At 38.4% G+C, this 27,917-nt stretch overlaps 3 protein-coding genes across 5 annotated transcripts in view; 2 read left to right on the forward strand and 1 right to left on the reverse strand.

Moving 5' to 3' along the window:
* Nucleotides 1–27,917, reverse strand: part of LOC144652554 (acyl-coenzyme A synthetase ACSM4, mitochondrial-like) — a 100,566-nt gene that overhangs the window by 41,013 nt on the left and 31,636 nt on the right. The window lies entirely within an intron of this gene.
* Nucleotides 4,654–27,626, forward strand: LOC144652555 (acyl-coenzyme A synthetase ACSM4, mitochondrial-like). 2 transcript variants are annotated; one of them, XM_078512605.1, is made up of 16 exons: nt 4,654–4,745; nt 5,372–5,538; nt 6,699–6,799; nt 7,421–7,533; nt 7,796–7,932; nt 8,534–8,601; nt 8,699–8,753; nt 8,915–9,036; nt 9,694–10,048; nt 10,562–10,645; nt 12,151–12,252; nt 12,684–12,735; nt 13,109–13,184; nt 14,850–14,946; nt 26,282–26,401; nt 27,517–27,626. In XM_078512605.1, the coding sequence occupies exons 2-16, from the start codon at nt 5,443–5,445 to the stop codon at nt 27,601–27,603; spliced, it is 1,665 nt and encodes a 554-aa protein (XP_078368731.1). In that variant the 5' UTR covers nt 4,654–4,745; nt 5,372–5,442; the 3' UTR covers nt 27,604–27,626. The 2 variants fall into 2 exon arrangements, with proteins under 2 accessions (XP_078368731.1, XP_078368732.1); XM_078512606.1 differs by having other exon boundaries at nt 5,420–5,538.
* Nucleotides 20,258–21,511, forward strand: LOC144647938 (uncharacterized). Its single transcript, XM_078507608.1, has 2 exons — nt 20,258–20,640; nt 21,068–21,511. The coding sequence occupies exons 1-2, from the start codon at nt 20,425–20,427 to the stop codon at nt 21,509–21,511; spliced, it is 660 nt and encodes a 219-aa protein (XP_078363734.1). The 5' UTR covers nt 20,258–20,424.

The raw sequence follows: 27,917 nt of genomic DNA on the forward strand, positions 1-27,917 counted from the left end.
CCGGTGCCATATGTGGGTTGAGTTTGTTGTTGGTTCTCGCCCTGCTCCGAGGGTTTTTCTCCGGGTTCTCCGGTTTTCCTCCCTCCAGAAAAACCAACATTTCCAAATTCCAATTCGACCTGGACAGAGGACCCGCATGAAAACCAGCTAGCGCTGATGTGGCTTCCTCTCTAAATATAGCAATTTAAATCAGTTGTTAAACTAATGATGTAAAAAGCCTCTTTTTTATCTCAGTCAGTGAACGTTTTTAGCCAAATCTAAAATTTCAAAACAATTAGATGTGCATAAATATTTGCAATAAGAAGGGCTACTGAATTGTTTAAAAACATGAACATTTTAAAAGTACAATATTAATTTTTTGTTCCATAAGTAACGGTCTCAACCTCTCACTGTTTCGTGTTTTTAAATTCGTTAAGTCATATCGAATTTGTATGCCATATGCAAGGGAAAAATCTACTTAACGGCAAACGCTTTTATACAATGTTTTGGAACTGAGAGGAATGGTGCGAAATTAATTCCTGAGCAGCCTGCTTTAGCATACCATACACAGAAATTAAAATGAAACCAAAGTTACGTAAATTATAATCTTCGTCAACCAAATGATTGATCAGAATCGGACAAACATAAAGGAGTTAAGCCTGTCAAACATTTTAATGCCATTAAAAGAATCTTGAGAACTTTATGATCTTTTATTTGTAGCCTGTGAAGTTTTGATAAAAAGCAGATACGAGAAAAAAGTTTGAAGATAAAGACCCAAACAGAAAAATAAAAGTTGTAGTGGTGGTGGCGGTGGTTGTGGTGGTGAATTTTATCCAGTGTCAGTCGTTAGAAATGTTGACACTAATTGAAAATAAACAGTACGCAATGCATATGCATGCAGAGGCAATGTCGTTTCACCAGGGAGTCTTCAATTATTTTCAGGAAGTTTGTCAAAAAATTAACGTAAATAGAAGTAGCTGACAACTTCTGTGTTCAATGTTTGTTCAGCAAAAGTTGCGTTATCTTGCGTTATCCAGTTCGAACTTGATAGAGGATCCGCATGCAAACTAGCTAGTGCTGATGTGGCTTCCTCTCTAAATATAGCAATTACTTTGTTTGTTTGTAGCGTGACATCCGATGTACGAGATACGATACGACTAGGTCAAACGCACGCTGATTTGATTTGATATTCGTTAATACATTGTATACCCCCTTTCAAACTGCCCAGGGGTATTTTGTTTTGTGTTCTAAGCAGCGATTTCTTTTGTATTAAACTTAAGCTCTTGTCGCGTAAGGTTTATTCATACACATCGGTCGATCGCGCACAACACACTACAGACCCCGTCCACGCACCGGATGACATTAGGTGATGACGTCATCGCCTAAAACCAGAACAGAACAACGTAATAATTCCCTGAATCAATAGCCCTGGAAATAATTTAATTTCTGGCCTGTTACACATATTCCTAAACAAAGGTGACTGAATGTTAACAAACTAACAACTGAAAAAATTGTATATAGAGGATATTACACGGCGGCGCGAAGATATGAATTTTATTTTCGAGTGGTAAAGCAATATTTTACGAATGAGCGCAGCGAATGAGTAAAATATTGCTTTTACCACGAGAAAATAAAATTCATATCTTCAAGCCACCGTGTAATTTTCTTTTTATTATATAGACAAAAATCATGCATGAAGTAAAAGTTAAAACATTTTTATTCATCAAAAGGTTAAACACGAGCGATGGCTAAATATAACAATTGAGCAAATTGCCAATCTGAAAGGCAAAATTTCGCGAACTGAACCTTTCAGAAGATGTACAAAGTAAATGTGAAAACAGTCTGTTGATCAGTTTTCATCAATGTCACTGATAATATAGAATTCGCCGTTTTGAAATATGTTTCCATGTGTTTCTGCTCAAACTCACCGCTTTTCGCATTTCTGATCGCGACGTCTTGCAGTTCGGCAGCTGGAATTTCTTGATTTTCCCTTCCTTTGTCTGACTCTCCACAAGCAAGAAGCTCTTTGAAATCATTTCAAGTTATTTGAAGTTTTCTTTTTCGTGTTAGCATTTTCCTGCTCCTCAGTAAAAGATTTTGTTTTGGCTTCAATAAACTTCACGAATCGATAGACGTCTCGATAGCTCGCCATTTCCAACCGGCGTTGGCAGCTTTGCACAAACAACCGTGCAAATTAATAAAATAAGGCGGGAAATGACGTCATCGATATCCTCACTAGTGAGGATATGGAAAATACGCCACTACAGTCCCGGATGCAGTTTCGTATGAATTTCACGAGTGATCTATTTTCCAGTAAAACACTCGTGGCTATATAATAAATTATAATAACCAAGCAATTACTGCGGTTTCTCACCTATACAAACGAACTTATTGTTCCAAATAATTTCTCCAAATTCTAAAAGGTAATTATCTAGGGAAACTTTCTATGTGCTGCTACAGCCATCTAAATATTCTTTTTTCATGCACATCCTCCATTTTTAAAATCACTGATCAGAGTTTTAAGCGTTATTTTCTCACTCGCGGGTTTCTCACTTGCAAATGTAATACCGAGTTTATCTCCTTGATAATTTCGTTTATGACAGGAATTTGAGAGGCTCGATCGAAACATAAAGTTAAAGATTGCGAACTGAGGTTTTAATGATTCGTATTCTACCAAGTTAGGTTTCTCTATTGCCATGTATTTACAGATTTTTTGATAGCCTTGATGTTTTTTTTGAAAATGTAGTTCTTGGAATTTTTGCCTAGAATACTTAGAATCTTCATTTATTATTAGATCTTCAGGAAAATCGTTTATCCAATTTGCCTCTGTTTTCTCTTCGCTTAGTTTCAATCCAGAACATATCCGAAATTATTTTTAACCTCCTCCTGTTGCGATGCATTCTATAGTTTCACAACAAAGCATTTCAGCCAGTAATAGGATAAGTAAGTTTTAGTTTTAACCACGATACATTCGAAATTATACTTACTGAGGCTTTATGCGTCCAACAAAACAAGAACAAAACCATTATGTTCTCATCCAAATCTTTACATGACCCCTTTTATATCGATGCAAGTTCCAAGAGAAAACGATGTGACAGTTTTAATTGCGGGCCCAAGAGAGGCCCGCAACTCTAATCTTGACAGTGACCAGCGGATTGCATATTACGCGTGCGCGCCACGTTTATAAAGGCTATCTGCAAACCGGAAGTTGAAAATTTTGTTCTTCCACTAAGAACGATCGGAATGCAAAAAATGTGTCAATCACGACAGTTTGTCGTAACACCGGAAGAGAAAAATCTTGTTTCCAAGAGCGATAAGAATGCAAAAAATCAACAGTTTGTCACATTAGATCGAGGCTTCTGTCTTGCAGACATTACGTTTTGCAGACGTTGTTTTATAGGTGTGGCTTTTGAGAAGATCTGCTGTGATTGTATCACAGATAAACTACGGCAAAGCGAATGATTCCAACAACGGTTATTCTCGAGAAATTCCTTATAACACTGACAAAAAACTTAATTTTAGCAGGTTGTCGATCCAGACAACTCCGAAACATATGTGTGATTTTCAATTTTAAATCTTAATCTTTTTAAAATGTAATATCGTTTATTTTAGTTTATTACAATGTACTAATAATTTTCTTAGGTAGGTAGATAGTCACACACGACCCCTCAAGCATGTATTTGCTTTAAAACAGATCGTGATTAAATAAAGGTTATTATTATTATTATTTTGACGACGGAGGAAAATCACATCTCAATTCACACCGCGTGCTCGACTACACTTCGCAAAACTGTCAATAAAAAAAAAAAACTCTGATTGGTTCGCGGCAATAGGAAACGATAAAAAACATTCGTGTCTTAAGCGTGACGCGTTACTCGAACTTCCTCGGAATAATTTTCTTTTGTCCAGTGATTTAAAAACACTTCCCTCCCAGTACCTTCTCTTAACTGCATCGAGGCCCGCACTTTCTAACCTGTGGTTACCACTAGTTTCAATCATGCAATCAATCAATCAATCAATCAATCAATCAATCAATCAATCAATCAATCAATCAATCAATCAATCAATCAATCAATCAATTTATTTATGTCATGGCGCGGGGTAAGGATGCCCTCTCTATCCGAGCCAGAGGCTCGTGTAAAAAGCGCATGACAATAATTAAAACACATTATAAAAACAATGGGAACTAGTATAAGTTAAAAAATAATTAAAAATTTAAAAATAGCTAGATTACAAAATCTTATGAGTAAAATATTAAAATGAAAAATGCTTTAACCCACCCACAATAAAACTAATTGTTACACCCATGATTAAAATGATACAAAAATGATAATCATGCTAAAAATAAGGTGTTTAAATCTATCAATTATATCTAAACGATAACAAAAGAGTGACAAATTTGGACAAGTTAACCTATGTTGTAAACGTTAGAAGACAAAAATCACCCCCACAAAAGAAATCAGAAAGCGTTGAACAAAAAATGGACAAGAAAGTCGACCAAGAACCCGCTTGTCGGCGGAAGGGCAGCGGGTGTTCCTACTTTCAACAAAGCAAACTCCGCTCTTAGTCTATAATCTAGTGTTGGTTTATCTTTGTACCTGGTACGTGCTTTTCCACACGAGTTATCACATGACATAATGTTTCTCTGTAAGTAAGAGTCTCGTTGACTTCGCGTGCTTTTGGCCGCATGTGTGTGACGCAACTGTGCAGAACCCTCAGCTACTAGACGAACCTTGGAGCTGTTGCAACGAAATTATAATATTCAGGTGAGTACATATCGAGTATGAACATCGAAATAAGACTTTTGAACTTTCGAACTTTATTATTATAAGGCTTTTGACTTTATATCGGATGGAATTGTTATTTAGAATGCCTGCAGGGTGGACACGCGAAAAGGTTTTTCTTGCATATCAGTTTCAGGTTAACATATCGCTTTTTACTCATCGTTAGAAGTCTTAGAATAAGTCAGAGTATCAGGACACGCTTTTGAGATCTGCAATGCTCCACAATACTTAGTCAGACCTGAAAGTTCATTTCGATTAGTGAAGCCTTTATGCAAAAGCCATGGTCAATTGCACAGTAATCGATCTCCAAGGTCATGGGGTTCGCCTTTAGTGCAAATTGCTGTTCTATAATCTTTTAAAATTCTATTAGTCTACATTTTAATTTAAACTATTTCATTGCTTTCGTTTGCAAAATAAGGTTGTTCCTGAGAACTACAGGGAATCCCGGTTTTTTTAAACCTCCAAGGGAAACGAATATTGGTTAAAATAAATCCCCCTCAAAAGTCAGATAAATCCGTTAAAAAAACCATAACATATTTTCGTCGGAGTAGACGAGTAACCCTAACCATCATATTAATAGGCCCTTCCTCGACTCCCTATTTATAAAGATACAACAACGTTCCAGGACTACACAAATTATAATTGTTTTCGTGCAGTGAGCCTCAAAGCTGATTTACTGATGGCTGACGTGATAATCCGGGGAACTAAAGATTTTCAAGTTCCGGAGTACTTCAACTTTGCAGACGTCATAGACGAATGGGCTCAGAAGGAAAAGGTAAAAAACAGTGGAATAATAAATCAAAGATGATCAAGTTGGCCTTTCTTAGCCTTAAGCTGACCAGCCTCCAAAACGTATAATTATATTCTCGATACAGCTGTTACCGTAAGCATGGGTGGTCAGAAACGCTAGATTGTATTTTGAGAAGTGTTGCTGGTGCAGTTTTGCCCGTAGTCGACAATCACGTCGTTGAATGGAGTGAAAGAGTCTTTTCCTTTTTCCATATTTATGGAGCGAGAAGAGGGCAAAGGACGCAAAGTGATTTTTTTCCTGTTTCAGGGGCGGTACCTAGCGGGGGCAGGGCTTTTGCCCCGACAGGAAAAACTAAAACACTAAGAAAACTAAAGAAAAAAAATAAACTTCAAAAACAGTTGCCCCCGTCAGGAAAATTTGACCCCGCAGACAAAAAATCCTAGGTACGGCCCTGTGTTTGCTAGTTAATTAAATTTTCGTCTCACTCGTAGGGTGTGAGAAATAAAGAGAGACTACCCGCAGTTTGATGGGGTTTTATAGCAAACGAGATCATGCTTTGGGATATTTATTGCTTGCCTGGGTAGCAGCTACTAATTTTCGGGATATTATTTTTTGGCTTTATTTGTTATTTTGCGTGCCAGTAACTGCTTGACCGTGAATCGGCGCGTGACCCCTTGAGAGCTGTGGTTTAACGTTACAATGTCACTCGTGATTGCGAAACAGGAAGAGATGTTTGTGTGACGAGGGACAGTGGGCCATTTATCGGACCATGTCACGGGGTACAAAAATACAGCACTGGGTGTTTAGTAGAATTATCATCTATGCTGCTATATAGCTTGCTTACGAGGATGTAGCTAAGAAGAAACTAAGTAGGCTAGTTAACAAGCCCAGCCGGCTTTTCTGACTTTTATGGCCCACGCACCTTTAAAATTACTTCGAGTCCTTGCTTGTGTGAACATTTTAGCGTTATCTTCGCCGTTATCATATCAAATCATTCTAGGAAGGGAACTGTAATGGCAATTAAATTAGGAGATTGTTCTGGAGAAATGACCCAAGAAACCTTGTGATTTCTGGTAAAATCTGGAGACATGTAACCCATAGATATTACAGCTATAGTAACTTAACTATTTCATTAACATTAACGCCGGTTTCTTCTCTTCTGTTTGGTTTTAATCACCTAAAAGGAAGGAAAAAGGAAAAGTGATCACCCAGCTCTCTGGTGGATTGATGGTGCTGGCAACGAATTAAAGTGGAGCTTTCAAGATGTTGCTTTAAACTCAAAAAAGTAAGTTACCGAAATCCTGAACAATAACGACTGTGTTTAAAAGGACATAGAGTCAAGGTTAAACACCAACAAAAAAATATTTAAAATTCTAAGAAAGTGCCAACCAACCATTAGTGGCTGTCACGAAATTTGTTACATTTCGTTGATGGTGGGCAGTGAGTGTCAGAATTGGTTCTTGTTCATGTTGTACTTATAATTACTTGCTATAGGCATGAGGGCTCTTTATAAAAAAGCTCAGGAGAGCTTGTTTAGATCTCCAGACCTCGCTTCTTTTAATCTATATGAAACAGAAGTAGTTGAAGTGAAGAATGGGCGTGAGGTTACACCACAAAATTGGGTTATAGCCCATTAGTGGAATTCGTTTCCTTACTTAACGACCCACAAATTGTGAACGAAATGCACAAACTAGAGGCGCGAATAGTAATAACAGTTTTCTGCCGTCTGTCGTGTCCTTTTGTGGCATTTTTTAACTAGTTTACCCTTTAATATTGCCCATTACTTATACTAATTGCATAACTGCAATTCACTGGGAATAACACTATAGCATAACACCACTAGTAGAATATCCACATAGTACACCTTCTTTACTGGCGTCATTCATTTATTTTTTTTTCTTTTCAGGACTGCTAACGTGTTGCGCACAGCAGCTGACATCAAACCAGGAGATCGTGTGATGGTGATATTACCCACAATTCCAGAGTATTGGCTAATACAGGCTGCTTGTTTACGTACAGGTATTGCAACCTTTTGTCAAGGAAAACACGGTGCGTTTCGGTAGGAGACGTTTTGAGCATTAGACCTTATTAACGCTTCAGCCAGGGACCGCCAGAACAACGTCCGATGCAGGTCAACAGTTTGAAGGAATAGACCACCAGACACTGTACATGTGCTAGACGTGAGATGTTCTTTTCGAACGCAATGTGTCAAATAAAATGACATGTGATATTTCTCTAAAGTAGACATAAGCATTTATCACGTGATGATTTTTTTCCAAAGGTGGCGTATTTGTGATAATGGCAGTCAATATTGGTCCAAAAGAGCTTCACAGGAGAATTTTAAAGTCAAAACCAGTGTGTGTGGTGGCGGCTCCTTGTGATCAGGTTAACAGTGAATTGCTGGATGTGGTTGATCAGGTCCGTTAGAAACATTCATACTTTTCTTTATGGCATCCAGGTAAAAAATGTAATGCGTTGTGGCTTATCGTGGGGGTGTATTGTAGAGTTGTGACTCGCAGAGTTGTCCGAGTCGTTTCGTGCAGACATTCGGGAAACCGCGGGTCACGTGACCAAACGAGAAACGAATTCGAGTGTGTGTTCGTTTGTCTATAGCGACTATGTGTTGTTCGAGTTCCTGGCCTAAATAGCCTGTAGAACTACTACAGTGTTTTGTCGTGTCGTTTCAGTTTTGTGCATTTCCTGTTTGTCTCGGTAGTGTCGTGTTCCCAAACTGAATGAAAAAAATATATCCCTCACGATCTCATTGTTTTTGTTTACTTTCGTCGTATCGTGTCAAATCGTGTTTTTCTTTATGTGTTGCGTTCCAATATCCGGTTTGTGATGTTGTGGTTGTTGCATTGTGCTGTCAGAGTTGTGTCTCGACGTATCAAGAAGTGTTGTGACCTTCCATGATACTGTCTTGTCTTGTCTTGTCTTGTCTTGCTGGTGGGTTTATAATAAACAAGGAGTATTTTGTATCATAATTTTAATTTTTTTGCTGTTATTGTCTTTGTTTTAGATTAATAAATCTGGTGAAGTCAATATGAGAAGCAAAATTTTGGTCAACAGAATGAAACATGAACGAAGGTAACCCAACATCTCAAGCTCTCCAATGTACTGCAATAACTTGCTATCACTTCTTGTAATTGTTTATTGTTAGTAAAGCTGTACTTTACTTCTTTAGAGAAGGCTGGTTGTCATTTGAAGATCTCTTTCAAGTGGCAAGTGTTGATTATCAGGTAGGCTTAGAATATTAAGTTGTAGGGATGGGGGCTTTAAGATAAAGGACACCGTTGATGTTGTTGCTGTTCGTGAGCTGTTCGTGAGTCAGTGAAGCTGAGTGAATACCTGGAATAGAATAATTTTTATTGACATGGTCAGTAATTATCTGTCTTTTTAGTCTGTAAAGTCACTAAGCTCAGCCCCCACTCACATATACCACACAAGCGGAACAACTGGAAATGCAAAGATGGTAGAACATACACAGGCTAGCACGGGACTGGGGAGTGCTGGAATGCAAAAGTACGTAAAACAGTTGTTTATAGCATTGTTAAATAAGAGCGATAAAACGTGGTCACGGGTCAAGAGAATATTCTCTTGCATGTGTATATTCGTTGCTTTCATTTGGAAAAGGTGCAGAGAAAGAGAATTGGGAATAGACCAAAACTATATTTCAACCTACCAAGACATCGGAAGATTCAATCATCTTTTCGAGATCCCTGAAGAATACAGAAGTGCCCCCTCATGCCAGGATTGAGCGCAAAGTATTGTTTAATTAAATACTTTACGTTAAGTTGGGTTATTTTCCTGTACTAAAGGGCTTGCATCTCATTAGCGTTCAATCTTTGACAAGGCTGAAAGTGTCTCAAGCACAGTCTTGAGCTCATCTCCTCGAAAAACCCAGTAGGTTTGCTGAGAGTTCTCGTCCTAATCTTGTAACGTAGAGTGACATAGGGCAAATAAATTAAGATTGAAAGGTTCAGACCCCCCGTTCCAATCGGATGAGTGAATGAATGACGTCATGGTGCTTTTCGGAGCATAACATTGCAGCGACATCTAAATGATAATTTCAAATGAAAGAAAATTTAAGATCAAATTCCTGGGTCTCCCGAGCATAACAATTTACTTAAAACGAACCAATTCACTCTATCCTGAACAAGCATTACGTCTCTTTTTCAGAACCCGTTGTGTGGAAACAGATTTAATTTGGTCTGCTACCCCAACCGGTTGGTCGGTGCTCCTTGTTAACAGTTTCTTCGCGGCTTGGTCTGTTGGTGCGGGTGCGTTTGCTCATTACAAGTACGTTACCACCAGGGAAGCAATGGACACCCTTCAGAAGTATCCAATAACTCTATGTATGTTTAGACCTTCCATCTACATGGAAACATTGAACCAGGGGAATTTGAAAAGCTTCAGCTTTCCTAAATTAAGACTTTGTTTTGTCGCCGGAGAACCTGCGAACGGACAAATGATACGTAGATGGAAAGAAGAGACAGGAGTGGAACTCTGGAACTACTATGGACAAACGGAGTCGGTACGTTGTTACAGATAAATAGTACATCCCTTCCTCGCTGTGACCTATGTAATAGAATAAATTAAGTGTATATTCGAAATTCACCCTATGAAATGGCCTCAAAACGTTTCAAAATACACATAAACCAGTTTATCTCATTACACGATTTATAACTGTACAGATATAAACTCGTGAGTTTTCTGTAAATGCTACCAGCTATTCTTTTTTCTTTTGATATGCAATCGTTATTGCAGTTAGGTGTATATAGCCTGAGAATATTTTGCAAGGCATCAAATCTCTAAGCCAACTGGCTACCTGCTTGTGTAATCATGACCCTTATCTCGAGGACCTAGTTGATGACTTTACTCTTCGCTCCCAAATAAATACTAGGAATACCAGGACAAAGAAAGGACCCGAGCATTTTGAGATGCCCACTAGCTAGCTACTGGCCAGCGGTACTGTACTTACCGTGGAGCTGAACTCTGGAATGACTTCTTGCATTTTAATGACATAAAACAATCTTTATCTTCGCAGAATATTTTAACTACTCCGAGAGAACCCGGGGATGACTCGCGTCCTGATTCTGTTGGTAAACCTCTCCCTGGAACCGATATGTATGTAAGTTAAGAAAGATTCATTAAAACAGTTTTGCTTGTCAAAAATTTGAACACATATGAAAGGCTAAAGAACCTTGCGATAAATAGTTAGAAAACAGCGAACGTCGAAAATGTTCGGTGTTAAGTAAAAATTTCATCGTTTTTTAGCCTTGTTTTAATATTCACTTGTGCTTTTCTCACAGTAAGTGCTTAATTTACGAGTACGGGTTATGAGTCTTAATCATTCTCCAGCACTAGTTCAAAGGTTGTTTAACAGAAATCACAAAATAAATAAAATAAATAAATTTCGAATAAATTACTTGGCTTCTCACTAGAGCTCGAGGTATAATCTAAGTGCACTTTGAACCTTCTTTGATTTTGAAGAGGTAAAATTTTCTTACTTGAACTTTACTTAGTGACCATGGAAACTTTGGTAGTTCAAAGAAGCCGAAGTACGCTGCCAAGTATGGTCTACACCACACTTGAGGACGCACTTGACCAATAGGAAATGGAAGCCAAATGAAAGCGGCGGGCAGCGTTGTCACGATTCTGAAGATGATTGACAGCTTGTACCTCGAGTCATATACTTTGTCATCAAGTGTGAAGCCAGATTTTGTAAAATGCGACTTCAGATTTTAAAGTGCACTTGAGTCAAGTGCTTACTTGAAGCTAAATTAGCTTCTAGTGCGAAGCCAAGTAATGAAGGCCAAAGAACAGCTCAGTCTCGGTGTGTAAACCTGTGAAACCACAAGTGTCGTAAAAGAAAGAACGACCAGGGGTGCTTACCATTTGTAAGAAAAATCCGGTTGGTGTGATCGTTGCATAATGGTAAGCGATTTTCCGAATACAACGACCAACCGGATGAGATTTCGCTTACCGTTATTCTACCAGGCGTTCCTTTCCGCTCACTCGATCTAGCGCGAAATTCAGTGTTGTTTTCTGTAGATATAGCTGAATATTTTGAGGAAGAAAACAAACGTTTTGACGAAGAATCACTCTGGGAAGATGTTTTTGATTGTAATGTAAAACAAATAATGTAAATGTTGTTCATAGTGGTCATGCACTTAGCTTCACGTCTCTTCTAGATATATAGCTAGTTGACAGGTATGCCACTGAAACACAGGGAAAAAATATTATAAATGAACATAACATAGTAAAAAATCCCAACTAGCAGGAGGCTTGCAAAGCGTGACCGAAGATTTGAACTCGGGACGACCGAGAAACAAATTCAGGCAGTGGCAGGTTGGAGGATTTGCGCCAGGGAACTCCGGATTACAACACCAGCGCCCTAAACCACTCGGCCACGCTGCCTCCCTTATTGATAGCGTTAGCTGATAAAGTTATGAAAGGTCTTAATAAGAATGAATAAAACAGTAAGATATAATAAATTGGGCAGGATATAAACCGATGAAACTACGAAGTTTCCGCAAATCGGAGAGAAACTAGACCTTCTTTTATATAGAAACCTCTGTACTTGGCTTCGCTTTCCTCATGAACCGAACTTTTTTTGCCTTTTTCACGTTATAGATCGTTGATGATAACTACCAAGAAGTGCCTCCAGGTACACTGGGAAGGGTTGTGGTTCGTGTGAAGCCTTACTGTCCTGTTGGATTGTTTACACGTTACGTGGTGAGAACATTTAATTTCATTAAGATTTAAAAAAATTGAATTAAAGTTAACCTTAATAAAGACGAATGCGATTTTTTCATAGTAAATTATTTTTAGAACAACACGCAACTCATTAAATAGTGGTGACGACCTTTTTCAAGAGAGGACAATAAAACGTGGTAATTCATCAGGGTTTTTTCTTACAATACTCGTTGGGAACACTATGTACGTCTGGGTAAAAAAAGGAAAAACAATTGGAAAATATACTTCTTAGAATGTGTACATGTATGCATTAGCTATTTTCATGAATATATTTTCTTGTGCTTGTTACATGAACAATAGTAAACGAACTCAAGGCGAACACATTTGACTGTAAAATTAATTGTACTTCCAAATCTCCAGACGGAACTTCAAATTATACTCATAATTGCAGGGTTCTTTATTTCTTGCAGGATGAACCTGAGAAAACTGCAGCATGTTTTTCTGGAGATTTCTACATAACAGGTGTGTAACGTTGCATGGTAAAGTATTCTATCAAATAAAGTATTCTTACTAAAAGTATTCGTCTTCAAACCTGATCGCAAGACAATCCCTCTTCCTTGTTACCTTTGTAACAATGACCATGATAATAGAGTATTTCCATCCATATGTCCTGCTATCTCTGTCTGTCTGTCTGTCTGTCTGTCTGTCTGTCTGTCTGTCCATCGCTAAGTCAGTTGGTTCCTTTTTTCGTCATCTTCATCTCAAAAACACTTTCCATGAATGGAGATCAGGTTTGTATGAGCTAATTGTTCCTTAGAAAAACCAATAAAATATTGCGCTGGACGTAAGTAATTAATTCCTTTACAGTATTTATTATGGTTGGCATGTTCAACAGGTGATTTGGGAAGAATGGACTCTGAAGGTTATTTCTGGATCGTCGGAAGAGCTGATGACATGATCTTCAACAACTCGTAAGATAATTAGGCTTGTTTATGGCACATTTTCATCGTTGGTGCACACGCGTACGGTGAAGCAAACACCGTTTGATCGGTTAAGTTTCTTTATGGTTACTCCATGGTTTTCTATTTAATGCTGGCAAATATTTTACAAACTATTTATATTATTTGATATCGAGCCTTGAGGCGAGTTGTACGTCATAATAGTGATTTCTCAAACGCATTTAAAATTATCCAGTATGTAATTTAAATTTGACATAAAGAGACCGATCTTTTGGTATGTGACACGATGGACCTTGAATCGCCGTAAAGAACTCTGTAGTGCATTGGGAATCCTATTGCTCACTGAACTGCATTCCACTCTTACGTTGTTTATATGTATAGGTAATCACATGATTTCGAGTGCAATTTGGGATAAATAAGCACAAGTAAATTTTTCAAGGCTAACAAAATTGCACAAACCCGTAGGGCGAGTGCAATTTGTAGTCTTTGAAAAATTTACGAGTGCTTATTTATCCCAAATTGCACGAGAAAAATCATGTGATTACTTATTAATAATATTCATGAAAAAATTGCGAGAAAATAACATGCGCAAATCTCGTACAAAAACAATTTATTCAAACTCCGCAAATATCATTACGCGTTCATTCAAAACAAGGTCAAAGCCCAAACAACGTACAGGTTCCTCAATGTTTTAAAAGTTTTTTAGTCGAAAAATCTGGCTAAACAGTCAAACGAATTGTCTGAATAAAAGATTCTGGGTTTTACCTCTTCCAGAGATTTCCTTCTGCTTCTACTTGTCGAGCTCTTTCAACTCGACGGCCAGCCAAGTGAAGCTGTTTCGCTTTTCATTTCAACACCTCCTTGGACGAAAAAAATCTCTGTCTCGTACAATAGAAAGCCTATAAGTTCTGTTCTCTAAGTACAGTGTCTTTCCAGCTTTGTAAGCATAACTTTGAGGCTTTCTGGTCCATAATCTTCGAAAATGTGTTTGTTGTTTTTTAGTTCGGCGAATTCGGCGTAAAATAAATTTGCTCAAGCAAATCGTGAAGCTTAGTCGGCATGTAGTTTCGATTTCGTCGGCAATTTCCTTCTTAGGAAACCAGTAATTCCAAAACGAGAACCAAAAACCAGTGCTTTTCAGTGCTATGGTATTTAGAGCTGTCTTCTTGTCCTCTACTGTGCTCAAAACGCCAGCCATTTTTTTTACTCGCATCTCGAAGCAGATCCAAGCTTCGCGCCATTCAAATTGCGTGGAAGCGTTTGATTGGCCCTCTGTGGCTGCCTTTGTTTACTAACCAATCAAGATGCCGCGTTTGTTTCTTTTTTCTGCACTGAATTTCCTCATTTCTGCACTGAATTTCATCATTTCTGCATCGAATTTCCTAAAAACTGCATTTCTCTAAGCCAATCAGATTCGAGAAATTTTTTGATGTATATTATTAACACTTTAAAACAAAGATTGTTTACCCAAACAGAGTGCATGAAAAACCCAAGCCGTATTATAATGTAAATATAACAGGAGAACTGCTAAACATAGGAAAAACGTAGCAATAACCTTTAACGCCGCCTCAATAGAACCGGTAGGGTACATATCATTTGTAGGTAGGGTACAGATCATATTATGTTATGTCATATTTTCGTATTAGTCAGTTCGCATTGATATATTTCACTTTATAGACTCAATATCAATCCTTATGAGGTTGAGAATTGTCTGAAAGCACATCCTGCAGTACTGGACTGTGCTGTGTGCAGCAGCCCTTATATGATGGCACAGGTAATCCATATAAGTAGGATATTTAGACTGGATATACATTAAGGATCAGCCGTCAATCAAAAAAAGTGGAAATGTCTAAAGCAATGGAAAGCGGCATGTTTAAGTTTCCCTTTTATTAACTTTTCCCCCACTCCAGGTGATTTGGTCGTCTAAAATTAGCCAATCAGAGCCGGGGAGAAAATCTTTTTAAAGCCGCACAGAATTCCTTGCGCGCTTCGGCCGAGGCTTGATGTTCTTTCACGGCACTTAACAATGTGATTCGAGTTTGGGAGTGGAGTTTCATCTACAACAGAAGATTACATCCTTACCGTAATTAGATGAAAAAGACGTTTCGGTGCTGAGAGTGCTTTTTTGTTTTCGACGAAGCAGAAGGTCGACTGGCCATTTTAATCGCAGGTGGAATGGCGCTTCAACCTTTCTTGCAGCTACTTGCAGAAAGTGCTTGAATTATAACTCGACGATGTGTAATTTATATTTTTGTTCCACACGGCTTTCGGATTTCGTGGAAGGCTGTCAAGAAGATTCAGGGAAGCAAGTTGTGCCGCTCTAACCAGTAAATGTTGGATCTTTGAGGATAGGGTAGTTTTCCTATCCGAAACCCGTGTGCGGACAGCCGCTACACCGCAAAATTATTTTGCAGCGTCGGATTTACGAACACATGAAAGTATTGCTCTTCAAGATCGGAATAGCTGCTCACCAACCAACGAACCGTTGTAAATGTAAAAGGACAAAACCGGGAATTAAAGGTCTCGATATTCTTCAAAAGGCGAGTATTTATTTCGTTCTTGACAAAATCGAAATGAGTTTTACCGTTCGTGGTTTGTTGTTGTTTGTGCATTTCAAAATGATTTTCACGCCACTGCGGGTTTTCAGACTCCATTTGCGAGTGAACTGCCTTGTTTTATTTGATACTATTTGCCAAAACAAAACACTATTTGCCGTCATTCAAGAAAATGCGATTCTTTAGTTAAAAAACGGTCTAATTAATTTTTCAATATTGTACCGTGCGTGGACGGCCAAACTTCGCATTTCATTCAGTTTCGCGGGCCATGCTTGACAGACACCGCGACAGAACGTCTACGCATGCGCTGAATTTAGCACTTCCGGTCATCTTTCCAGTCACTCAGAACGGGCTTCACACGTTGAAACGCTTTTGGTCAAGCTTTTGGTTCAAGGTCAGTCATGGCCCACGTTTAGTTGTTTTGCTTCGTGAATTGCGATATTTTAATCTGCTGTCATGGATTACAAGCTAAATATGACCGAAGCAATACTCGATAGATTTAGAAAAGGTAAGTCGTGGATTCACTAAGATTTTGATTCTGAATTTGAGCAGTAGATGAGCTTTAATAAGCTTAAGTTTATTTTCACACAAGGCGAGAAGGCGGAGTTTTACTTGCTAGTTTCTCCTGAACGATTAACCTTGACTAAATTCATACTTTCCTATCCAGTAATTGGTTGCATGTTTGTGTATTTTTTAGCTTTAATTATTTTCAGTTCTACATTTATTTAACTTAGAACTTCGGGCCTAAATAATGACAGCACGCAGTCGGTTCGTTTGTTTTTCGTTCAGAGGTGTAAAAACTTTTGAACAAATTACACCCGGCAGTGAGTTCCGATTTTTAATTATTCGGTTTTTGGTTGAGAGTCTTTAAACAAGTCTTTGATTCTGTTTTTCCTTTTAGATCGAAGAGAGATTACTGGTACGATAGTTTGAAAGTTTGTAAATTGAACGCCATGTGCGAATCTGCAAGTTTTATGTTCTCGCGTGAGGCAGCCACACGGACTGGAAATGTGGAAAACATCCGCCAAATAGACGAATATTCGACCTTGTGAGGAGGATAAAGAAAATCAAGTTGCCTTTGTCTTGAATGGAAACAAAGTATAAGCTTGTTTAGCTTCTCGGCCAACAGCTTTCAATCCAGCAAAAACTCCAGGTAGTCCGGGAGTATCGAAGACTCAATTCATTCATGTTGAACCAAGCAAACACTGAGCAAATGTTGTTTTCTTTCTTGTTTTGTGACTTTTTTCTTAGTGAAGGCAAGAATTATCGAACTCGCCTAAACCTGAAAGTTCAGTGGTTCTTTATTTTGGTTTTATGTTGTTTTTCTTTCTCATTTGTCGCCCCTTAAACTAAACTAATCATTAATAGACACAGTCAAAACGAATTGCCGCTGTCGACTGTCGAGCGCTAGCGACCTGCAAACTTCAAGCATCATTTTCAATGTTGGTGCAAGCAGGAAACCCTATGGTGCAAAAGTATGAAGCTACAAAAATAAATAAACTTTTGAAAGACACCATTCTTTTCCTTATGTTTCTTTGCCATTTCTTATGTTTTGTGTTTAAACTTCGCGCGACGGGAATTTTGTATTTACGCGACTGGATTACATAGTCAACCGGAAATACAAAACTGACCGGATGTTAATTTTCCGCTCATGCGCAGTGCGTTTTGCCGCGGTGTTTGCTTGACATTCATGTTCATCACAATAAAATTATGCTGTCAACGTAGAAATGATTTGTGTGTATAGCTTGAGAAACTGCTTTTCAGTGAGTCGGAGTATTTTAGAGTCAGAAAAACAAGAAGCTTGAGAAGCTTAAGAAGCTTAAAATCGGGCGCTTAATAATTAGCTATTTGTTTTGACTTGAAAGGCAAGGTACAGTACAGTAAAAATCACTGGAAAAACAGCTACTTAAACCTATTCAGGCCGGGGGGGGGGGGGGCTTTTGTGGCCCGCGCTGACTTTGGACGCTTATAACTTTTTCAAGATTCAACCAAACGCTGCCAAACTTTGCGCGTTTATCTAAAATTTATCTCCCAATAATTTGGTAGGATTACAGTCAAACCGGATGTTCTTTTGATGGGAACTTTGCAATGTTGCGGCGCAATGTTCCAATCTTGATTGACAGTTTGCTCGTCGCAACTTGCAACTTTCAATTTAAATTTGCCTGAGCAAGTTGGAAACATAATAATTCCTCCATTGTATCAAAGAAGGATGAAATAATTGTCCTAAGGTCGACTGCTTATCAACAGACTGTGATAAATTAGCGACAGGCATAGTTGAAATCGCCAAACTTGAAATTGCGCTTAAAAATTGAAATTTGCTCCGCAAGTTACGGCTTACGTTTGTAATTTAGAAGCGTAATTCCTAACTTAGCAATGTAAGCTAAGCCTGTCGCTTATTTCTCGCATTCTGTTGATGAACAGTCGAATAAGGGGAAATAATTTTCTGTTTCTTTGAAACAAAGGTGGTACAACCTCGTTTTATACGGCAAAATGAAAACCGGAATTTCAAGCAAATTTGAATTGAAAGTTGCAAGTTGCGACGAGCAAACTGTCAATCAACATTGGAACATTGCGCCGCAACATTGCAAAGTTCCCATCAAAAGAACATCCGGTTTGACTGTAGTTATTGTGCCAGTAACTTGTAGCCATGGCAACGTCAATTTGACAGGCTTGTTTTCCCAAATTTGAATTGTTCGTGTTTCTATTTTAATAATGAAAATCTGGAATGTTTTCAAGATTGCATTATTACTTAATGACATAATGGTCTCAATTTATAAAAATATATATCGCACAATACAAATAAACGATTGAACTAGACGTCTAGAAAATATAAATTTGTAACACTTAGCAAAGTGCAGCCTTTTCGCAATACTTAACAAGTCCGCGTTTTACTAGTCCGCGTTTTACTAGTCCTCCTTTTACAAGTCCGCGTTTTACCTGAGTCCGCGTTTTACTAGTCCGCGTTTTACAAGTCCGCGTTTTACTAGTCCGCGTTATACTAGTCCGCGTTTTACAAGTCCGCGTTTTACTAGTCCGCGTTTTACTAGTCCAGTCCAGTCCTCGAAATACAGTATCCCAAAACTCCCCGCCCTCTAATGATAAGTCCTTGACGGTTCTTGTCGTTTTTCGGTGCCTATTCATCTTCGGCATCTTTCTCATCCACCTCTCGTTCTGTCCTGTGTCTGTCATCACACGAAAGAAAAGCTGATTCTCAAAAAATCTGCCACAAAAGGAAATTGACAAAAACAATATGAAAACCATATATCGAAAGTTTCTTATTCTAAAATTTTATCATACGTCTTAATTCAGAGCTACAAAGAAGTTCCTCCTTTTGAGTTATTGATACTGTTCTTACAGTACCTCTTTCCACTAGCGAAATTTTACAAAATTCCTTCGCGGCGAAAAGGTAGCGCAAATCCAGAACAGACTCCAATCGAGAGTGGGTTAATTCTAGATTACTATTAATTAACTATTACAACATTCATTTTTAAAATAGTTTCCCAAGCCGACTAAGCTAACTTAACGTCGAGTGTATCTTTCAGTACAAAACATGCCGTTATGACGCCGGAAATCCAGCTCACGCATACTATACCCCGTGACTCACGCAAACCTCCGACTTACGTGCTACTACAGTCATTCCTTTCTAAACATTTTTTTTGACCACCACCGTACCTTTCTACCCAAAAAACTCATGAAACCGCCCGGTTTTAACCTGTTTTAACCTTTCAAAAATTAGAGCGTTCGAAACTAAATAAGATCCGTAATCACAAACAACATACAGCCGCTTACCAGCACTCTTTAAAACTCCTGAAACCCTTCAAAATCAGGCAAAATAAATCTTTGAAATAACCTTTATCAATGTTTCTTATTTTTTATTCAGTTCTATAAAATGCCTTTCGTACACTACTGTCAAACAAAAATTTCAATTTCCTCAAAGTTTCAAGACAAAAGAATAACAAATATTTCGTGCACAATGTAATTTGATTAAGCCAATATTATCACGTCTAAAAATACTTCAAGCAATTCAGTGAAAACCCGTTTTTTTTTCGTATCAACGAAAACCACTTTCGAATAATCAATACATGAAAATAACAATAAGATCAAAAGGAAGAAAGGAACCTTTCTAATTATTTGAAGACTTTCAAAGCCGTGATATTATGCATCCAATCCGCGATAAAATTTAATTACAACAAAATCCAAGTTCTCATTTTGAAGTCCATTTTTTTCAGTTGATACCTTTATCCAACTTGTGAAAAATTCCATTCAAGTTCCTATTAATACTGTACATTCCCAATGTTTTGCTCAGGTCTTCAGAAGCGTCTTACTAACCAAATCTAAAATAATTCCAAAACATGCTGTACAAACATTCTACTCTTTGTGACAAACGACTTGACGACCAATTGTTCAGAAATGAAAATCGACACAGTTCTTCCTAAATAAAAAAAAAAGTTTTACGGCGGAGTCAGGCTCAACATTAGGACTTCGCTACGGACAGAACGTGTAATTCATTAGGTATTCAGTTTTCAGTCCGCACATGCGCGATGAAACGCTAGAATGACCGAGGGGCAGTGGACACCACTTAGTAACTTAGCAACCAAATGCGGATTGGTAAAAACACATTCCCGGTTTCATCTGTCGCAAAAAACCGGTTTTGACTTCGCGTTAACACACATTCGAGAAAAAGTACGCAATTGAAAATGGCGATCCCGAAAACTGTTGGCCTAAAATCTGAAGCAGTTGATGAAGAAGGAGTGTGGTGTGCTTGCACCGTTGAAGAAGTTGAGAATGAGGCCGTAATCGTCTCGTTTGACGGCTGGAGTTCCGAATGGAATCGCCGCATATGCGATCCACGTGAGATCAGGGACGTGACGTTACCTGAAGGCAAAAGAAAGCGGACAAACCTTTCAAGACAGGTAGGATTTTCGAAGAATTTCTTGCAGCTTTACTTAAACTAACAGTAATGAAACACGAATACGTTACGGACGCAACGTAACAACGGAATCGATCGTTTACATGTAACGTAAGTTGTAGTTTGGCGGAGTTTTGAGTAAAGCAGATGAATGAATACATTGAATGCATTTGTTTAAATTAGCCGAAAGCTTCAGTTTATCGTTTGTAAAAGGAGAGTACGGTGCAAATTAGTAAGAAGCCTTAAACAGAAACTAGTACCGAAGGTTAGATTTCGTGTTCGTTTACAACTACATTTAGGTCCCAGTCCTTCTTGGCCACACCATTTTGAATGAAAATATGTTTTGTATTCTTTAGTCTTGTTGTATTGATAAGAATGTATAGGTGCTATAATTAAAACTAATCCGTTTCTTTAAAAATGATTTTGTTTAGAATCCACAAATCTCCAAGACAATAAGAGGAGATATTTTATGGATGGGGGATCACGAAGTGTCAGTGCTCCAAGTGGACCCCATAAGAGGACAAATACTGGTTGCCCTTCCTGATGGCACCGAAGTATCCGTTGCTCCAGAAGAGCTTACTAAGTCAAAGCCAGAGCCCGAGAAAATTCGCTGTCCTCGAAAAAGACGAAGGGAGGAGCAGGCCCCGACAACCGCAGACACACAAGCAGCACCACCAATCACTAACCTACAAGCACCGACAAGCACAGACCTACCAGCACCAGTAAGCACAGACATACAAGCACCAGCAAGCATGGACATGAACTTTGATTTTTCAATTTATGTTTTAAAAACTGGTTCAGTACTTAAAGTTGGTTCACTTTGCTTTGTAGATTCGTGTAAAACGCGTCCCGTTACTAGGAAACAATGCTCATAAATATGCGCGAACCCCACCTGAGTGGGGTTCGTGCATATGTAATGAATTACACCTTTTGTCCGTCCCGAAGCTGTCATGAAAATATACCGCAAGATCACACCCCCATTCATAGTCAGAAACCAGCAAACCATCTAGTTTGCTAAAAAAAACACTGCGTGACATCAATGACGTTACCTTTTTCATTTACAAAAATAACTTTAACTTGTCAAAGTAAGTGCAATTTCACAATGGTGAATATCAGTACAGTATGGGGCCCAGTTCTCGGCCGGGTCCAGTTCTCGGCCACTTTGTGTTTAACGCGTTTTTTCATACTTCAGTTGAATTAAAAGAAAAAGGTATTTCCTTCAAACGATAGACTGATTCATGTGCTTTAAGTATCTTGAGTTTGATCGTTCAATTCGATATAGAAAGCTCACACGTCGAGTTTACGCGGAGGTAGGTGAATTTGCATTCCCGAAAAATTTGTTTGTTTACGGCTCCTTAAAATTCATGGATGTAGTTAAACTCGTATTTTATCCAAAAGCCCCCACCATACGAGCTAATTTTTGGCATGTGAAACGTAGAATAATTCAGCTTTCTGCTTTAGTTAACTTTTCGTTGAACCGTTGTATTTTTTGGTCTTAATTTACTTCGAAATTTTTTCTTGCGACGTTTGCGTATTTGCCAGTTCTCGGCCACCCTGCTCGCTATCACAGCTTAGCGCTTGGTTTTTAATATAATTTCATCTGCTGCTGCCAGAATGAAAGAAATAAATGTTTTAAAAATAAAGTTCAATCTTATCTCTAAGTTTTGAGCTGACTCTTGTCTTGTCTATTATTTCTACAACACCTAAATCTTTCAAGACCTTTTCACTGCAAAATAAACCATCTAAATGCACGGGTCACACAATGCGGTTTTGCCAGAACCTGCACATAGGCAACTAGGCGCGTTAAAATCCTTCTTTTCTAAAGTAAAACAAAGCCTCATAAAAATAATTTGGGATCGATATAACATAAATAGGTTTACAGGGTGATTTTATGACTGTGAAAATTAATTGAGCATTTTTTTTACAGATAATTACGCACAAGCTTTTTAGTGGCCGAGAACTGGGCCAAGGTGGCCGAGAACTGGGCCCACAAATGGAGCTTTTATTTTTATTATTGCTCGGGCAAATTAATTTTTGACCGGTCGATAGCTTTACACCAAAAAGCTGAATAATGTAGCTAGCTCTGGGAGAAATTTCAAGTTCCTGCGGTTCTTCTGAGGTAAGAAATACAAGTTTACGTCAAAAGTGGCCGAGAACTGGGCCCCATACTGTACTTTGCCCCGTAAGCTTTTTTCTCTGTCCTTCCGCCGAAGCAAAAAAACACAACCTGATTACACATTAACCCAAAAGTCGACCAAGTGTGCCTGCAACGATTTCCTGTCAAAACTAAAATGAAAACCATTGCGGTATGCGTCACCCGTAGCGGTTTTGTAGCAACCCCAAGCTATCCCCGTCTTTTTGGCCGCGCCAGGAGACTACGCTCTAGGACGACCAAAGGGTAAACTATAAATCGGCCACGCCCGATTAATTAGCTTAAGGGCCCATTACAGTATCTTTTGGGGCCGTTGCTAGGGAAATTTCAATTGGCTGTAACTTGATATATCTTTGATTTTATTTAACCAAATTTAGACAGTAGTTTTAATATGCGAGTGCAAGCCAGTTGATGACGTCATCGGGGCACGTCTAATGTCACGTGACCCAGAACAAAAAAACTGAGTTTTTTGCAAGAAACTTACGGTTTTATTCATAGTTTGTAGTATTATTTCAATCCGTACGTTGATCTTAAAAAATGCAAGCATGCGTTTTTCGTAAGCACAAAAACTTGAAAAATAAGGACGGAAAATGTGTTCTGTTGACCACCTTTTTGAACACAACTTTTACGTTGTTTTGATTTTCCGAAAACGCATGCTTACGTTTCAAGAAAATTGTGTTTTCTTTCGATTTACTGCAAAAGACAGAAGGTACGCTTTTTTTGTTCCGAGAAAAGTACGCATTTTCGTCCGTACCGGAAGTAAAATTTTACAGTGACTGATTGGTTGAAATCATCGTAATTGACATTGCCGCACTAAGTTGGCTTTCCCCACGCTCACGTACGCTTTAAAAACTATAATTTTTCGACACGGCAAACTTTACTACTTACTTGTATTCGTAAAGCTTTAACGACGTTTACTGTCGCTCAACTAACATGTACAGGCAATGACAAATGTAAACAGAGTCGGTCGTAAGTATTAAAAAGAGTTTAGTTCGAGTTTCTTTATTTTCGGTTTGTAATTTGCGAATTAGCGTAAACAGCGTTATTATGCTTTGAGCAAGAAGGCTACAATTCGTAGTTCGGTTGAATAAATAAATAACGTTTGTGAGCTGAAATGTTTTTATACAGGTGTTTTATATAGTTTAGTTTTCGCAGTTTTGTACCTTTGTGAATTTATCATGTGGTAGGTCTGCTGTACTAATCATTTTAGCAGTTTCTGCAAGCAATTTACGGCAGATAAATCGAGTTCATTCCTAAATATTTATTCGGTAACTGCGTAAAAATTACCTTATCTTCGTTTCGCGGACGAAATGAATCGCTGTTTTTTCTATGAGCCTGGTTTAGTTCAAGTGACAATGTTTTAATTTTTGCCCGTGGCTCTCACCGATTTCTTCAGTGAGCTGAATGGTAAACCGATGAAAACACGGTAGCGCCGCACATTCGCATGTTTTCTTTTTTTCATCGGCACTGCTGTTAAAAATATTTCGGCGGTTTCGGATACTTGCTTCGGGCTTCGTATATGTTTTGCAATCGTTTAGTATGTAAAACGTTCTTTTATTTCCATTTACTCAGTTTGCTTCTACTGCAGAACAAATTTCCGTGATAGGAATATGATTCAGAATCAACCGAAAGGGAACTAAACTCGCGTAAAATTTAGCCGCTAATGCGAGAAAACCGGAAATAAAATTGCACTTGCGTGGCAACCGCGTAGCTTGGCAACGAGATACTGTAATGGGCCCTTAAAGTAACACCCTGCGAGCAGTTTCTTTTAGAGCAGTAAAAACATAATTTTATCGGGAAGCCGAAATCCATTTACAAGTGTTTAGTTTTGCCCTATATTCATTACTGCCTAATTTCGACTCATTTCCATGCTTTCTTTGACTATCTGCAGTGTAAATTCAATATGCGGAACCTTTCTTGAGTACGATACATTTTTAGCGAAGCTAATTTTCGAAAATAATAGCGAACACTGATACTTCACTCATTTTTACCCGTGGATTTAACTGCAATTTCAAGTTGAAATTGCACAAATGCGCGCGTACACAAGCAAAGAATTTCCAACACATTTTTTCTGGCTTTCTTTACAAAACAAACTTAAGTAGGAAAAAATAGAAACGTTATTTGCCGGCCTAGGTCGGTCCGTATAGGAAAAAACCTTACCCTTCGATCACAGCGAAATCAGCCGGGTGGGTTGTTGATCGCCCTAATTTTACGATTACAGAGAAATCACCCGAGCGGGTAATAAGTTATTCGCCCAAATAATTGGCCTTTTTATTGTCTACGCACATTTTTATGTATTTATAGTACTGTCTTATTTTTTTGGAAAACTGGCATAAAGTTTAAATCCCACTCAAAACCTCGGCCACAGCTTTTTAAGAAACGGACCTCCCGGCCCACAACTTGGCAATATTTAAGCTTATGTTTCGACAAACACAACACACTGAGATCTTAACAGTATCGGTAATCTTTAATTCTCTTGAAACCTGAACGCAGAACTTTCAAAGGACATAAAAAACAAACACATACAGCAAAACAATCAGGCTTACAGTCAGGATTTTAGTGTAATAAATTAAATCCACGGCATTTCACGTGCATGATGCTACAAGAGCCTACGTTTTCGCCGCAAAGGTAGGCGTATTTGGATGCTGAATTTACCATTCCGAAAGGTCTCTATCCTATGATGACTTTCTACTGCCTCTGTGACATGTTACAATTTGATGGCTAACTTGATAAGGCGCAAAAAAAGTCTCTGAGCTCTGATAACAGCCGCCATGAAAGCTTCGAACTCAAACTTACGGGCCGCGCGCGTTTGTGGGATACGGCATTATAATTTTTCTCCCCAGTCCCCCAATATGACGTCACAGATCACCTGGCTATCGTTGTGTGAGAGACAAAGTAAAACGGTGAAAGTGCGGTTTAATAGTGTTCTCTCTTTTATGTGGCCATGTTGACGAGAAGTGTAAGGTATAGTTTATACTTCGCATTAAGTTGCCATTGTTTAGCGCGCTTTGTTGAAAAGACAAGAAGCTACAAGAACGCAGACATGCTTGTCTGATCTAAGCTGGCTGTTTTTTCTCAGCAAGCAGAAGAGATTATCAAGCAAAGCTCCGAGTTTAGTAACGTGAGGAATAAAGACTGAAGGAAAGATACAGCTATCATTTTTGACAAAGTGTAGTGGTCAATAGTCGGAATTCTTGTTCCTGTTGCATATGACAAAATAATATGCTGAAAACAGATTTCTTATTAAACAGATATCATGTTCATTTGAAGTTTGTTAATCAAATCCGAAATCTAATTACTTGTTGTTCTTGAAATTCGGAATAATTGCTTTTAGAATCTGACACCGGGTTCATGAAACTCTCCTAAGATAAGATGCAGCTTAAGTATTGTTTCTTAGCAATACTAGAAGGGCACTAGAGTGCAAACAAGAAGTGCAAATACTGTGAGCGAAGTTAACGTTGCTGATGCCATGGATTTCTTTTTGTTTTTGTAGACAATTAAAGCGTTCATTGTGTTGTCGAGTGGCTTTAGAGACAAAAATCAAGATGAACTGATAAAGGAACTACAGGATCACGTTACGTACAACACTGCAGAATGGATGTGCCCAAAGAAGGTAAAATCACGTCACTGCATTTCTTTCATTATTCTTGAACCTGATAGTCGTATACCCTATTCAAACCAGCTAAACCAGTTTAGCAAAACTAGTTTTTAAGAATTACAAAACAGGCACAACGCAATGAGGTGCTGATATCATTCTCCAATTGCCCAATTTCGATATATTAAAATTCAGCCTAAAACAATAGACCTCAGGACGAGGCTCCGGGGACCAAACTATAGAGTTTGTGGGGTTTATTCTCCGGAGCCTCGTAGTGATGTCTATTGTTTTAGGCTGAATTTTAAAATATCGAAATTGGGCTATTCTCAGAACATTTGTGTCAAAAGCTCATGTTAGTCAACCTCGAGGGCCTCCTGTGATTTTTTAGGAACGAGGGAACCTGGTCACTTTCATGAGAAAAATGAGTATTTTGGATTATTTAAAGGAAACATGGGTATATTCACTATTAACGGGAAATTTTCGTGAAAATTTTAGGGAGAACAATGGATCCAGGGAACATGTAATCCCCAGGGAGGCTCTCAACCTTGGTCGGTGATGATATCAAGGAACATTGTCCGTAGACAACTTATAACCTTATTTGTTTAAGCTTTGTTGCCTCGTGTATGTGATATAGACATGAGTCTTGTACTAGATTTTCTTCTACCTTAATAAGAGATTCATTTTTGCTTATGTCAGCATTCCCTTTAATGGAATGGATAATGATCACCTGATCGGCTGACTAGCGCACAAAATAACGATATAAAAAGGCTGGTGGATCGATAGCCTGTAAACAGGCTCCCTAGTGAGGTACAGGGTAAATAAATAACGGAGAGCGAAGCAAACTGAGCGCGGTGTTGAACGGGATCGGCTCGCTCAGCTTCCCGTTTTCTTTTTCGCCCTATACCTCACTATAGGCCTGTTTACAGGCTATTTGAATGTTGGACTGACGTACGGGCTTACTGAGTAAACTCGTGTGCTTAGTTAATTTTTGATTTATGCATTTCTGAAAAAAGGAGGGATTTAAAGGGAAGCAACTCTATCATTTTTTTTTTAAAAAAAGAAAAGAAAACGTTGTTGCATAATAATTATTTGTTTTCCTCATGTACACATAAAACCGCTGTTTTATTTTATAGATGGAATTTATTGAGGATCTTCCTAAAACTTCAGCAGGCAAGGTCAGCAGACGAGAATTGAGGAAAAGAGAATGGAGTAAAGAGTGAATGAAGCATCTGCCAATTTTAAGAGAAAATAGATTGAAATAATTCAATTACAGCTTTTTTTCGCTCGTTCAAATCTCCGCGAAATAATACTTAATACTAATTTCTTTATCTGGTTTGCGTCAGAAAATAATTGCTTATAAGTGAAATCAGGACTGTGTATAATTACATACACTTATATTTGACAGTCAGTCGGACAGTCGCTTAGTTGGCTTATCATAATGACCTGTTCTCTTTCTGCATTTAATTTTACTTTTTTTTTTCATGTTAGTTACACCCGCCGGAGGCGCGGTGGCGCAATAGTTAGTGAGCACTCT

The sequence above is a fragment of the Oculina patagonica genome, chromosome 4 (assembly GCF_052425735.1).
Source record: "Oculina patagonica isolate OP01 chromosome 4, crgOcupat, whole genome shotgun sequence".
Lineage (NCBI taxonomy): Eukaryota > Metazoa > Cnidaria > Anthozoa > Scleractinia > Oculinidae > Oculina > Oculina patagonica.